This window comes from Dendroctonus ponderosae, unplaced genomic scaffold (assembly GCF_020466585.1).
Source record: "Dendroctonus ponderosae isolate FM_Combo_2020 unplaced genomic scaffold, Dpon_F_20191213v2 Dpon_F_20191213_9, whole genome shotgun sequence".
Lineage (NCBI taxonomy): Eukaryota > Metazoa > Arthropoda > Insecta > Coleoptera > Curculionidae > Dendroctonus > Dendroctonus ponderosae.
The window spans coordinates 6,741,984-6,758,320 of NW_026019116.1; the positions used below are offsets into that span (position 1 = coordinate 6,741,984).

General features: G+C 36.3%; 1 protein-coding gene across 1 annotated transcript in view; it reads left to right on the forward strand.

Moving 5' to 3' along the window:
• The window catches only part of LOC109543322, a gene marked incomplete in the record, with an annotated part of 51,422 nt that overhangs the window by 31,999 nt on the left and 3,086 nt on the right, over positions 1–16,337 (forward strand). Inside the window, 2 exon segments of the mRNA XM_048669590.1 lie at positions 9,707–9,836; positions 9,894–10,034. Coding sequence (XP_048525547.1) covers positions 9,707–9,836; positions 9,894–10,034 — 271 coding nt within the window.

The window sequence follows — 16,337 nt, forward strand, 5'->3', positions numbered from 1 at the left end:
CATCAACAGTCGCGGGAGTTAATAAATGCGGCATCAATTAGTTTAGCAAAGCACTGAGCCTGAAGATGCCCACTACTCATGTTGAAGGAAACTTTTCTGAAGGCAAATTTCTATGGTCAGTCGGAAAATCAGCAAATTTTTGCCTTTTGAAACCCCCAGGACTCTCCTGCTGGAAGTTATCGCAGCATTTTAAATAACTAAACATTTTTGTACATATTGCATCAGCAGGATTCCGAAACTTCTGGCATTTTTTCGCGTTTGCTCTCGCCTAAACAAGCCCGGTTGCTTACCTGAGAAATCCCGTGATTACTGCGGAAAAAGATAGCAGGCAGGCTAAATTGCTTATTAATATGACGAGATTTTGATTGATATTACGTTGAATGTTCTATTTAAAGCCGGTAATACGCTTGCTCTCAACCAGAACATGCGTCATTTAGGTGTCTAAAATAAATCTTAAAACATTTTTTTTCCTGTTGCTCGGGATAAATCACATCACCTCAATCATTTAACAGTTCAAATTGTTTGGAGAGTTTCGACATTTATTTCTAATTTCAAAGCCACTGAACATTAATTTATCGATCGGCGGCTTTTCGTTTGTTTAGGATGACTTGGGTATTTCAGGACTGATTTTATTATCCAGATTTCCTTAACCTTGCTGATTTATCGAGAAAAAATCCCGACCATCTGGTTGATGAACATCCGATGCGAAGGACCACTTTTTCCTCAATTAACAATCGCAGTTGAATCTACTTTAATTCAATTCGTAATTGTTAAGCTGATGGGTTGCAGTGAACGTTCGACGGTGATCAAAATTCGAAATCCGCTTCCAATTAATGCTGTTTCCACGCAAAAAGGAATTTCCGATAGCGATTTAAATTTCTGTCGTTATTTAGTTCATTCGGAACGTGGTTTACCGAATGCACAATAGCGAATTCAACCATCAAACGCGCGAGGTTAAACATTAATTAATATGGAAAAACAGGGAGACCGTTCGATTGCTTAACCAATATGCAGACGTTTTATGGACAGCATTATAAATATTTATTGTGTAAGAGCCAAAAAATTGCTGTCAAGAATTCGCCAATTTTATTTCATTTATTATTTGTATGAATACACATTCTGACCATTTTTCTTGTGCAAACTTTTCCAAATCAATTTGTTTGGAACATTGTCAAAGGCTTGTTGCACATCTATAAATCTCAAGGATGCGTTTCGATCTCAAGCCTTCTCTATCTATAGAGTTATTTCACTTATTGTTTAAGTGGCATTTATAGCATCTTTCAGTTTTTCCACAAAAATTCACTTTTCCATCTTTTTCCAAATCTTCATTTTCAATATCTTCTTGTCTTCCCCTACCCTCTACCTCTTTCTTGTTTTCACATTTCTTATGCAGCTCGGTTGGTATATTTAAAACTCTTTCGCCCAATTTCTACGGCTTTCCAAGCCTGCCATTTCCTCCTCATTTGCTTCTCTAACTCCCTACTTGAGCAGATGGTGCAGTTGTTTGAGAACACTGATTTTAACTTCAACTTTAACAACTCGGCAAAAATTTGCAATGCATCCGATTGCAAGGAATTTTTTAGCGGTTTAAGGCTCAGATGTTTTCTACAGGCTCTAAAAAGTTCAGGTTGCCAGATGTGCTGGATTGGAAGTTAGGAATTTATTGAGCAGATGATTCAGTGTATGAAAACGTTCATTTTAGGTCCAATATTTACGCAGTCCTCAAAAATCAGGAATCGTTGCAGTTTTAACGAAGTTTCTAGAAGTTTGAAGCTCAAATGTTTGGCATAAATTGTGAAAGTTTCACGTTGCATCTCGCCCTAGATTGGAAGTTAGGATTTTTTTAAGCAAATGCACGAAAACGCTTATTTTAATTCCAAACTTTGCCAAGTTGGCAAAAATGAGTAATCCGTGGTGTTTAAAGTTCGGATGTTTTTTTGCTAGTCGCTCTTAATTATAAGTTACATTTTTTTGAGCAGATGGTGCAGTTTTTTGAACACGTGCATTTTAAGACTGACATGTTCCAAGTCGGCAAAGTCCAGAATTGCTGCGATTTCAATGAGTTTTTATTTTTTAATTTATTAATTTTCTTGTTCGCGCAATTCCTCGTTTAATCTTTCAATAGCTTTGTTGCGATATTGAAAAAAAATCTTCATTTTTGTTACTGGTCGTTCCTTTTTTTAGGGCTTCTAGTTGCCTTCACTCTCTTCTTCAAATTCCAGATAACGTCGACTATTGACCAAACAAAATTGTAACCGTTTTACTAACATTTATAGCTTCTTCCAGTTGTTCGCCTAATTCTTGTTTCCTATTAACTTTGCTACGCTTGCTGCGTCTTTCAGCTGCTTTTAGGGTAGTTCCTTTTCCTTTCCTGTTTTCTTCCTCCTTTCCCATTTTCCCAAATTTTGCACAATCACTTCCTTTGAGTATTTTCCTTCTGCTTCTTCACTGTAATTTTTGCTCGCCTGCCAACTCATTTAGTTCTCTTTCTTCCCAGTTAATCCTTCCTGTTTAATGTTGCAACTTTCCAAATCTTATCCTTCCTCCTTTTGCGCCCTTTTCGTGTCTTTTCTGCCCCATTTCCATTCCAGTTGATACGTTGAAATCCTTCTGGTTCCTTTTCTTTGCGATTAATCTCTTGATGCTTTAATCTGTTTGATTAAATCACGTCTAGGCAAAAGCATCCACATAGTCCGGCCGAGCGGGACGACAAACCTATTTTAAAATCTTACAGTGCATTGCTCTAGATGTAAAATGTCAAGGACTTGAATTAATAATGGAAAGCCGGATATATCTGGGACATCTAAACAGGGTGGACCCGCTTAAGTAATGGAAAATGGTGCCTCGTCGCAATGGAAGTAGAAAATTCTCTTTTTAACGTTCAGCTTCTCCGTTTTTCTTCGCTACTGTTTACCTACTAAAATGTTATAAAACTTTTGCAGTCGACGACTTCGGTTTCACCAGTTTAGGAGTTGTTCTCACCAGAAATCAACCCGGATGAATTTCCATGTTCACTTCAATGATAGAGTGTTGAGCTTCATTTGTTCCCAAATCGGAAATTCGAGTAAATTTTGCAATTGAAAATTACTCACCAACAACTAGATTAGTGCCAACAGCTGCTGCCCCAATTTGCAACGAAATGAATCCCTATCCAGCATTGTTCCGGATAATCTCCTCTCCTTTTGTTATCGTTACAATAGCTTCATTTATGATTTCTTTCACAAAATGTATTCTGCTTCTCTTAGAAAAATTTCGCTTTAGGCGATCGAATCTGGGTTAATTTCGACTTTTATATGCAAGATTACGCGTTTCTTGGACGAAATAAAATGTCTGCGTCGTTATTTTGCAAGCATTCAGCTGTTCCATATTGCCTTCACTAATGTACATCAGATATTTATGCTTCCGGCATTTCAATTGAATGGAAATGTCGCCAAGCATGACGAATCTTAAATGTATTTTTTGTTTGTCGTTTTTCCAGGACTTTTCTGATTTGAAATCATGCTAACGCCCTTTGAGATTGTACAAAGATATTGACAAAATGTGCTTTTCACTCAGCTGCTCGATCCATCAGACGTCGATGCGGCTTAATCGTTGAATATTTTATAAAATTGACTGGCAAATGCAACATTTATACGCCTCAGATTACTCTGAATAAATTATGATAATATTTGCTTTCGCATAATACATAACTCATCTGATAATGACACACATAATGCTTTCAAGCAAATTAAATGAATGTTTACTCGCACTTTGGTATATTATAAAAATTATTTTTGCAATCTCAATTTTTTACGTTCGACTTTCGACACTGCGGTTTATTTTGTTAATTTTGCGGTTTTCCGCTGTGTTTCAACACTTTTATTGGGAAGTAGTGGCTGTTTTCACAAAACTGTGCAGTGTTTTTCTTTTCTTTTCCCGTTCGCATCTTTTATTATGCATATACCTTTGTTTCCCGTTTATTTTAAATTCTTCATCATTTCTCCAGTTATTGTACAAAAACCTGGTGCCTTGACACGATTCTTCAATTTGCTTGCTGCATATATTTGGCTTCAATATCATTTTTGATTGGCTTTAGGTTTTCTAATTGCAGTTGCCTCTTCTAGGGATTCTTAAAAACGCTCTGTTATTTCTTCTTGTTCTGTTATTCCACTTTGCAACCCACGCTTTCCACAAGCGCAGCAATAATAGCTTAAAACCGCCAAAATTGTAACTTCCAAGAGCAAAAAATGGTAGAAAAACGCCAACATCGCCAACAAACACCCCTAAGAAAAGTTGTTGCTAAAAGGCTCATCTGTACGGCAAACTTGACTGTTCATTTTGTGAGCAAAATTCTGGAAACGTGCTATGCAAAAAATCGTCAATAAATCCGCAAACTGGTGCAAACGAAAACACATAAAACACCTTAAAATCGAATCGAAATCGCAGTCATCATAAAAAAACAAACAAGTTCAGCCGTTTCAAAACCAAACACGAAAACGAACAAGACGCAAATCATCCGAGTGTTATTTTCATTGGCAGCCCTGAATTTTCCTTGGCTCATTGATGATTCAACGACGTAAACACTTGTGGAATTCGAAATTTGCAATTTTTATTTGTTTGCTTATTTAATTGGCGAATTGTTTATTTGAAGCAGAGTGAACGTTGTTAAATCAAAATCCGAAAAAATCCCCTTTATTTCCTTTAGCAGCTTTATTAAATTTTATTACGACTTGACAGGGCAATTTCCAGATTAAAGATCCTCCATTCCCCCATATGTCGGTGACTTAGGTAGATGTGAAGCAACCGCCGCCGTTTTTGTAACTGTTTGCCAAAGACATGAGGGGTTTTCCTCAATTTTTTTAACTCCGGCCCTGGTCCTTAGGGAATTTTTTTATTTAACGCTTTAATTTAACAATATTCGCCCTAAACTTACAAACCTGCCAACAGTCAACAAACGCCACAATATACGGCAAGAAGTAGGAATAAGCGAGAGCAAAACTCTAAGACAAGCCATAGAAACTGTGGAACAGAAGAACCTTCTCGAATTCCACTTATTCCACCATATCCAGCTAAAGGTTAATTTACTGCAAACACCCCAGTTATTGGTTTTTATGCTCTGGCTTTAAACTCCGTAAGTTTGTTGTGCGGAACCTGATCCCCTTCAGCTGCTAGACGTACGCATAAATCGAGTTGCAAAGGTGAAAGGTCGAATTTCCAATAAATCCGAAGGAAAGCCATTTGTTCGCTAACAAATTTATCTCATGGAGTGAAAATTTACAACTAATCCCCAGCTCACAATAGCTGTAGTAGAAGTTGAAAAAATTGGTGCAGTCGCAAGCAACGGCAGAAAAACCATTTTTTTGCAGTTAATTAGCATTAATTTGCGAGTCTGCGAAGAATTAGGGCAACGAAAAATGATGAAACCCTTACAAAATAGTCTCTAATTAAGAACCAGTGGTAAACCTTATGGAAATAATGGGGCAATTATTGTTTTAGTGTGCTATTGATCGGCGTTTTTCGGCCAAATTTATGGCCGCTTAAAAATAATCCCTTTTGTAGTTTCAGTTTTATTCCTTTGGTGGTGTAAAAGTGCCATTGTTCCATTGATTTTATATTCATATTATTTAGGCTGTTTATTTGTTTCGATTTTCTCATCCTGGTTGGGCGGTTTTTCGATTTTTTCAACCACCAAATCTGGAAATTTTGTGGCGCTTTTAAACCGTCTTGAATAATAATTCGAGCAAGCCACCGCTGAAGATGCGATCCACTCGTGCTTCCCTTATGGAGAAATTTTTCACGACAGCCAAAAAACCCGAAAACCTCCTCGGTTTCTTCAACTATTTTCGACCATCATCAGACCTATGTACATTTTGAAACTAGAAAATTATTTTGTTTATGTTGCTGATTTGTACGTTTTTCACGATTTTAGAGTTGCTGTCATGGTCTGTTCTGGATGCCGCCACGCTCCAGAATCTTCTACAAGTAATGTGTTGTTTCCTTTAGCCTTTCTTATATTTTATTAAATGTTTCGTAAAATGTGGCTTCCTGCTGTTCATCAAACTCACTGTGTTTTTGTTGTATGTGTCGATTAAAGGTTTGTTTCACATTCTTACTTTGTAGTTATTGTCAAACATTACTATTAAAGTGCCACAAATATCACCGCCAACGCTTTTGTGGACGTTTGTGGCAACTGTGATCGAAACGTCAGGTGGAACCCGGTTTCCACTTGACTAAAGGTAAATTAATTGCAATTAAGGATTCAATTAATCGCATTTAGGAGACGAAGTCCTGCGGCGCAATCATTCTTCAGCTAGAAAGCCCCGACTTAAGATGGCGAGTAATGTGACAAAACACCGTAAATTGTTAACCGAATGTGTTTCTCGAAAGGTCGAATTGAATATAAAATGAACGTTGCACGTTCCGAATTGACACTAAATCGACTTACCTGGAAGTAAATTAATTACCGCTTTGCCTCATAAATTCTCAGCTTTATCTTCGCGTTAGCTGCGAAGCTGATCCAGACATGATGGAGTTTCCAGTTCTGACGCGTTATTCCAGCTGGAACAAATGAATGATGTAACGTATTTATGCTTTATGCAGTGCATATTCGGGAAGATAAACGATACGATTGGCTGAAAATTTGCCATTTTCCATTAGCTATGCAGGGGGAAATTAGACCAAACTCTTCGGATATGGAACGCGGTGGAGATACACTCAATGGCACTTCATTAGAGTTGAAGCATGTCTTCCAGATCGATAATTCCCGATAATGTATGCCAACCTTTCCTAGGGGTAACGACTTTATCTTTGGAAGCGTGAACTTTGCCATTCGTTTAGATTTTATCAAAGCGATATTCCGAGCGGGAATCTTCACTCGATTGTTTACTCATATTTTATGTATTATCGCTAAGTGAATAGAGATTGTATAAAACATTTTTTTAAGCTGAAACATGGGAATTATTGAGTTTATTTCGCGAAGTTATCAGCTTTAGAAGGTGCACCTTCAACTCTCGAGCACTCTTTCTCTGGTTTATTACAAATAAATTAATTCTTCTGCAAAGCAAAAAGTTAAAAATTAAAACCGTTTTGATCAGGTTTTAAATTATCTCGATGTTTCCAAAAATTTTGGTTTTTATATTGCATCTTTATCAATTAATAATTGAAGAACGTTTGCCCCATTAGATATTTTTTCACAAACAAATTACTTATTGGTGCTAATCAAGTACATTGTGGCAAATTCCTGAATCAGTTTTTTGTGGGAGTTTTTTAATGTTTTGTTTGCGTTTTAATTTCATAACATATTTTAACGCTGAGTCAATAATTAGAGGGATATTTTAATAAAAAAAGACCAATTTATTCTTCATAACTAAACTCGCAAAGTTACGTCCATAATCGTCGTTCAGGCGCCTAAAGTAGAAATCTCTTTAGAACCATTTTCACATTTCTAATTGCTATCTGTTGAGTAAGAAAACGTCGGAACAATTATAAATCTTATTAAGAACAAAGATATTCACAAAAATCTAAGTAATAAATTCGACTTTTAACGACATTTAACTGTTTTAAGTCTTAAATTAAAATGTTTACTTTAATATTGTTTAAAGACTAATTGAAATTTGCCCAAAAGCGAAAAAGCCCGGAAAAACAAGGAAAAAGACGCTAAGAGAATAGAGGAAGAATATGGAGGAACAGACACAAGAAGCGTCAATGAACAACAGAAGAAACACTGGACTTTAGGTTGTTGAGGAGGCATTGAAGCAAATTTGGCAAAAAATTGACCAAGATATCAGAACATGAAGAGAGTGAAATCAATGAAAAAGTAAGTAACGGAAAAACAAATAAAACGACGTAAAACGTTGAGGAAGCATTGAAATAAATCTTGCAAAAATGACCAAGGCATCATGTCAACTAAGACGGACGCCCAGATATGTACAATCTGAGTCTGAAGGAAAACAAGAATGTAATGGAAAACTAACCAATGAATTATGCAAAAAGCCTTGAATATTCCAGAACTAAATAGCTTGTACATGCTAGGACAAGTTTCGTAAAAATCCGCCTCGATTCCAGTACAATTCGACGCAGCTGACCCTTGAGCAGCTGAGCTGAGCTGCGCTAATTCCCGAATCCAGGTGACTGACGATTTTAAAAGCAAACAAATCTGCATGGCAAGGCTCCGGCCCTCCGGATGCAGCAGTTAATATTTGATGGCCCCTACTGGTTTGATTTATTTCACCTAGAAAAGAGCGGCTGTTTAAAAAAACATGCCCAAAAATAGGAGTTTTTCCCGATAAATGTCCAACATTTCCATTCGCCCGTCTGGACTGGCCAGTTAATAGGTCGGATTAATCTATGCCGGTCGCTTGAATCAATTATTCCACTGCTGACCTAAATAATATTGTCTCTCGGTACATGGCCCCTATCGATTAACGATGGGAAAAACAGTTTAAATGTGAAAGAAACAGAATTGTTTGTTTGATGGCACGCTTTTTTTCTGCGGCCTGTTTGACATGCTAAACAACCGTCTTATCGTGCATAATTTCCGGGTTTCAAATGCCAGTTGAATTCTTCAAAGCAACAAAAATAGAAACAAAGACAACAATTCAATTCAAAAAATTGAAATAAATTTCGTCAAAAACTGGCCACGATATCAGCACAACATGGAGTAACAGGCACAAAAAACATCAATGATGTCGGAGGAATCACTGGACTTTAGGGAGGAATGAAATCAACAAAGGATAAAGAACGGTAAACGACGCAAATGCTTGAGGAAGCATTGAAATATTTTTTTTCAATGCTTCCTCAATCATTTGTTGATTGATTGACATCTCATTCTGTTGATTTTATTCCTCTTGCCGTAAGAGACACAAAAAACATTAATGGTGTCGGAAGAATCACTGGACTTTAGGGAGGAATGAAATCAGGATATGGAACGGGAAAACGAAAAAGGCGACGCAACTTATTGAGAAAGCATTGAAACACATAGAAATGAACCGAAAATTATTCCTAACTAAGCCATGTAGAACCAAAGGAAGCTTCTAATATATTTAGTTTGGGCCCCAAAAAAACCTCTCTACCTCTAGTCCTCCATGTACTTTACCACGGATATTCAATCCTGTTACTCTTGTGCCAGCCGTTAAAATCGGAAAAGAATCCTGACAAAATTGGGTTTCAGGCCTCTGTGTAACGAAACCCTTTCATCTGCTATTTTATTACTTTCCATCCTGTCGCGGTTCAAAAAGAGGCCGGCAAATGATTTTTTCCCCATTCAATGTTAACAATCCTTTTTCTTTATCAATATTTCAGCCTGGTTGGTTAACTATTCATAATTTGCGTGAACAAAACGCGGTTCAATGTGTTCGTCTGGCGCGTTTTGTATTATTGGAAGATAATGAAAAGAGGCTTGCACTGACGTCAAAACTCGATTAAATGATGAAACTTTTCTATTTAAGCTCTCCAAATACGCTAAACCAATAAAGGCATATTGATACGATTATTTTCAGCCACATTGAATCACCTGATTAATTAGGAAGTTTTATTAATAATGTCAGACAATATCAGTCGCTTTTCTGGGAAAATTATGTTTCTAGCAGCAAACCAAGAAAATCGTCTTCAGAGCCTCCCTGAGCATCCTGAACAGGCTGATCCTCTACTGCATTTTTTACCTTCACCAATTATTATTATTATTGAGCAAAGTACAGTTACACAAATATTAATTTGCTGCTCTTTCCAGACAATATTAAGCTACGTGGCCTCAAATGGAACGATTGACTTGCTAGAACTGATGCTTCAAGTGCCCGGTTTGGATCCAAATAAGCCGGACAATGAGGGCAACACCCCGTTGCATTTCGCTGCCCAAGCTGGTAAGCAAAAGCATTTTTTGGGGGGAAAAACTGATTAGAATTTTTTGCATTTTGAAGGGCAAGTGGAATGTTTAAACTGCCTGGCAAGCCGATGTCGAGGTGTGGAAATTGACGCCCGAAACAATTTAGGATTCACCCCTCTGATGAAGGCGGCTCTACAAGGAAGGAATAAGTGTGCCAAATTACTGTTATTCGCTGGTAGGTACCGCTCGCTTTAACTCTAATTAACCAGTAAATAACCAGCGGGGAAAAACAACGGGTTAGCGTGACAATTTCTAAAATTGGTAACCTTAATTGAATCCCAAGCGGTTTACCTTTCATGCGCCATTGTTCCACTAACCCAATAATAAAATGCCTCATAGATAATATTATTATTTCAGCGAAAACATAGCTGGGAAACTCAATTGGACGAGCATTCGTTAGATAGATAGATGTTCGACCAATATCCCGAGCTTATTTATTTATCCTCAATAAATTTGTTTTAAATTACCGTTTGCCAATGGAATCGATAAAATTTTTATCGCACTAGTTGTTTTTCATGTCAAACAACTTTAAATTACTGCTTGGCTTTAACATCTGGAGGTTATTTCCTAATGAAAACCTACAAATTGCAACCCATCTTTCCCTGGGTTTGTAGTGGAGATTTTTTAAAAGAAAAATTGCACTCAAGTTGAAAACAAATTGCTCAAAACAACCGCAAACATACACAAAAAAACAACTGGAAAGCAGTCCGAATCCAGAAGAAAAAAGACTGAAGTTCCAAAGAATCGCTAAGCAGAGCAATTCTTTGCTTCGAAACTTAACTAAAGATGGCACAGGACGGACAAACTAATTGTCGCCCTGAAGAAATTGAGAGAAGCAACAGCATTGATGCTCTGAAATTGCTAAATAATCCACAAAATTTAGCAAAGCGCTGAACTAAATAAGGATGACAGAGGAAGATCGCCTAAAAAACTGATAAACGGAGCAAACAATTCAGAAAAACACTTGACTAAAAATTGCAGAGGAAGATTTGTTTGGACTTTTAAAGCTAAGCGTGCGTTTTATTTACGCCCCGTCATGCAGCTTCTTGTCTGCCGTCTGTTTATTTTATTGTTTCCGTTTCTATATTGTAAATTTTAAGAAACTCGTTATTATTAAAGTTAATATTTTTCAGAATTAGGAGAACATTTTTTATATTAGAGCAGGGCAGAAAAAATTGTCATTCTTCAATTGCGTCTTAATATTTACAATAGATTGAATAGGTTTACAAGTGAGGCTTCATAGGACCCAAAATTTGACGAAATATTACAGAAAAACGGTATTAATCACAATTGAACCACTACGTTGCATTTGTCGCATTTTATTTATTCGATTTTAGCGTCAATTGTATGTTTTCTAATTACACAATTTTTTACACAATTGATTGAAAATCGTAGTATTTTCTGGTCTAATTGCCATGTGAACTAAACGATATTCAAAAATTATCAGAGATTTTTTCAGGCGAAGACAAAACTTCAAAATATAGATTTTTGCATAAGTCAGTTTGTTATTAATTCTAAAGGCATTGAGCGAGATTTCTTAAGATTAATTGTTCCGACATTTACAGTTAACAACTGTCAACAATTAAAATTATTTTTCCTCTTTTTAAAATTAAATGCTTTGTTATTAAATAAATAAGACAGTAAGTATAAAGAATATAATTCCGAAAGGTCATTGAGGTTGACTTTTGATATTTGCTTGAAAAATCCCTGAACTTACCGACCTACGTAAGACAGTACGCAGACAAAACTCCATAAGTATTTCAAAAATAAAATATTTATAAAAAATAGGAGGTTTTTATTAATTAAGTACAACAGAACGGAGTGCTGTGATGATATTTTGTCTGCGTGTTTGTCTTATTTTTAGACGGCAGAAAGCTATTTGTTGTCGGTCTATTTATACGCTCTTTTTCAAGCACTTCGAGTTGCCTATAAAGAGCCGAAGTGTACTGAAAGAGTGAAAAAAATGCGAATCAACACAATGATCTTTTAGTTGAAGAAACTCGTCAGATTTGACCATTTTTTTTGCTCGTTTCTCTGTTCATTTACGCTTGAAAAAAAATGGCTTGTAGCCGCTAAACTGCTAATTAAGTAAATAAGTACTTACTGTTGTAATAGCCTGTTAATAGCGAAGCAATTAAGTAAAAACAGTATGGTATAAACGCGATATTTTAATACGTTTAATGGAAGATTAATTAACAACATTGACTTTTTGTTAAAACAATTGCAGTTTGATTAATCAAAGCGGCAACGTTTAGGGGAGTAGCCCTTGAAGATGCCCCCCTTGCAAAGTATCGAAACGTTCAGTGCCACAACTTTTTATATGCCAAATTTGCTTAAACCGCTAATGTAAAGCAAACAAGCTGTCCACATCTTGGAACTCAATTTACAGCTGGATATTTTCATATCAGCGCTCTGGCAGAGCAGCTAATTTGAAAACCAATATTTCCTCATTGAATGTGTTTAATGTCGATGTCGATCAGACCATTAATAACGCAATTAATTTATTATAAAAACCGTTGAAAACAATCAGGAGTTTTAGAGGTTTTTGCCCATTTAGTGGAGGATTCTGGCCCGTTTCTGCCCAGTGTATGTTTAAGTATTTTATATTTTAATTGCTATTATATGTTAGTTGTACATACAAATCCGGGTCTGGTGATTTTTTTGTTAATTTATGCTCTTTCTGGCGAACTTCGATTCGATTTCCGACCGATTAACGACTTGGGCTCGATGTAACGAACAATTGAATGATTTCCGTCTGAATTTGCAGAAAACTCAAAAAACATTTGAAACCGTGTTTACTTTGGCGAATTTAGTTACTTGAATTCATCTTGAATTGAGACGAATTCCACGTGTTGGACGTGAAATGATGAATATTGTTGATATCGCCGTATGAAAGCTTTACATCGCTCTACGTGTGTAACAATAGTCTATTTGCGTTCGACTGTTCTAGAACTATGGAAATTGGGTCGGAAGCTTGCAAGCAAATGGAAAATCCTCTGCCAGTACGCATTTAAGACTAAAATAACTCTGGATATTGGCGGTTGGCACCCGCAAGCGTATTTTTCTTGGGAAAAAAATTAACTGTGCTTGAAAAAATTGCACATGTTTGCTTAGAACTTCCACAGCGTTCTAGTCTATTTCATCAACGGAGAAAAATATTTAATCATTCTGCAATCATCTGAACATCCATAATGAAAAATCAACCAAGTGTCTTTATATCTTCTGTATTCCATGCAGCAAATACTATAAAAAAGGTAAACTTCCCGGAGGATTTCGAACGTAAAAGGGCTTTATGTTCAGTCAAATTATGCCGCAGATTTAACGTAACGTAACTTCGGTCCTTAACAGCTCACTGTCTGGATCCCGAGGAAAATTGGCCAAATAAAGTAAATTGGCATGATATAGAGTCCCTATGCTAACAGTAATGTATAGGAGTAAATGCAGCCAGTCAGGAGGAATATGAAAAGGGGCCGAATGATAGGATATTTATGTCGGCCATAAATCAGATTCGTTTACAATGGTAAATCTTGCAGGAAATTTTGTATTTTCCCCTCAACGGTTTGGTATATATGGGTCATAACCGCTGATGTGAATTCAAACTTAATCGAAAATATTTCTTCATTTCTACCTTTTAAGGGTTTCAAAATGTTCAATAAAAATTGTCCTTAGTCTCTTTTTTGTTGTTTTTCTCAGATTGGACGATTTGAACGCGTTTTCTTATTTATCTTCACTGAAGCGCCAAACCTTGAAGCACAGTTAGTCAGTCATCAATTTAATCCTCTAGACTCATCTAATAGTTTCCGAGCATCTCATTTATCCACTCAACTACATCACCGTTGAGAAATTGGCCAAATCCCAACTCGACCTAATCTGAAAGCCAGTTTTAACTCGATAAGTACGCAAATGCTCTTCAATAGATTTTTCCATGCGGCACTGAAAGTACCCACAATTTCCACTCATTTCAAAATGATGATCAAGTTAAGCCCTTCCATGTCGAGCTAATTTTATTAAAACTTAATCTGATCCCTGGGGAAAGACGTGGATAAAAGGAAGTTGTGCCTCGAATAATTGGTTAAATAAGGATTTTGTAATCCAATAAGCTATTCGGTTTATGCAAAGGTTGCGTTTTAGCAATCGAGTCAGGGCCGATCTCAACCAACGCAGTTTGAAGACGCATGAGTTGAATCAAATAACTATTCTGTATTGATACGAAAGTGAATTTCAGATGCTTTCAGGTCAATTCCTATGTTTGCCTAGCAAGGATTCGGCACTTAGAAAACTCTGGCAATTTTCATTTTCTTCACACATACTTTTAAAAGGTTTTCTCCGAACTGTCTGCCCTTTTAAAACTCGGTCCCCGACCGCAACTATAAGAAGCTGAAAGGAAGACGTTTTGGGACCCGAAACGAATTATAGGGCGACAAAGTTGCTTGTTTCGCTTTTCGCTCTAAAGTTGCGACTTTTTTAAGTGGCGCTTTCGATGGCGCTCTGGAGAACAAGGGTCTACTCCACAAGAAATCGTGCAAAATTCAACATCTTTCCATTTTTTGTTCGGCTAGAAGCTGTATTCTATCGAGAAGATCTCGGTTTTAAACGAACATTGACGCATTTACAAGTAGCGAATGCACCAATGAAGTGGTTTTACTTTTACGGCTAGCTGTACAGATTCGAAACAATTCGCATATAAAACAGGAGAAAATTTAATTTGGCGCACTAAAACTCGCAAGTTTTATAGAGTTTCTCTGAAACACCTTTCAAGCACTTCACAGCGTTTGGCAATGAATGTCGAAAGTAGAAAAGCACATTTTGCAGATTGCCCAAAGGCACAATCAACTTTAAACTTTTATGAACTATCGAGCAAAGTTCAATGGTTTACAGGCAATCAATAACGTTTTACTTTTCTATTTAGTTGGAAATCTGTACTTAAAATAAACTCAAAATTTTACCTAAAGGCTTAGAAGAGTATTTTGCAATTTTCGGCAAATGAGTTGAAAAGGAACTGGAAAAAGGCTAAATGGACTTGGAACAAATCTTAGTGAGCAAATTAATATAAATTTCCCTTCAAATTTCACCAAACTTTTACAAGGATTTTAAGGAAGAAAAGTGCTTTTTTGCGAAGTAACGAAAATTGTGCAAAATGCAATTGAAGCACTTTTTTTAAATATTTGGGCAGACGTTCGCCTGCAAAAAGTGCCGTAGAAACAAAAAGACTGATTTTGCTGGAAAAAATAGAAGAGAAGCAATAAACTGATTCATTGTCGATTCTCCAACAGGAGAAAACCTCAATCATAGATTGTTAATCTTGATTGAATTCCGAAATTCTCTTTCAACAATACAAATCCCTGGTTATTTGGATTTTATAACATACAAAATTTACGTCTAGTGTTTTCTTCAGACTATATTCTTCTTTATTTACACTGTCTTTTAGTTCCTTTCATTTCTGCAATTCGGCCTCGCTTTTTAACTCGAGCTTAAATCTTGACAAAATATATCAAATGTGGTTTCTGCAGGCATTGTTCGTTTTTAGTTATTATTTGTTTTCCTTATTATTAAAGATTATCAGTGATTTTTTAGAATAATCGGCCTCCTGGTTATTTAGATTTTCAATACAACGCTTTCATGTGTAGTGTACTTATAATTTTTCGTCATTAGCTACTCCTTCTCTTCCTCAGTTTCACCTTGCCAATTTTTATTGCCAGTTTTCTCTGCATTTTCAGCTGAAAAATATGGTCGAAGTTTCGTTCAGATACTTCAGACAGGTCCAGACTTTCGTTCTTCATTTGTGAAAAAATATTTGGGAAATCTTTCTTCAAAAGTGTCGGGCGGAACAAATGTGAATTGAAGAAGAACAAAAACATTTTCTTTAAGCTGACTAAATTGTCTCAATTCTGCTTGCTCCAAGCGCTATTCGTTCTAAGTTACTCTTTCACTTCGTTCGTTTTATAATCTCAATCTTCTCCTTTTTAGTTATGAAAAACACCAGATTCGTACCACATTCTCCAATAGGAGCAAAATCGTGTAGAAGCTTCATTTACTGGTTTTACTTAAAATTCTTGTTAAGCTTGCTTCCAAGATTCCTAACTGCTCTTGTAACATTATCAACCAGCCGATAGTTTGGACTATTTAATTTAAAATATATTAAGCGTTTGATATTCAAATTTCGCTTTCTGGGTCAAAACTACTCGAATTTACTCACTCACGTTGTTACGACTGAATCGAGTTTTCAATTCTCTATCCAACGATGCCAAACCGAATTCTGTGGCTCGAATGGTTCTTGAGAAACTTCGAAAAAAGCAGCGTCATGTTCAAGTGGATTTTGTAACTCAAAAAAAACCACGGAAATCTAAAACTTCTTGAATTCAAGTCTTTTTTGAGAAAACTGTCAACATTTCCCCATCCATGGTTCACTTTCTAAAAAGGCCATTTACTTCTCTCTAGAATGATGTACAAATGAGCGTTCTTGCTCATTTTGCCTCCG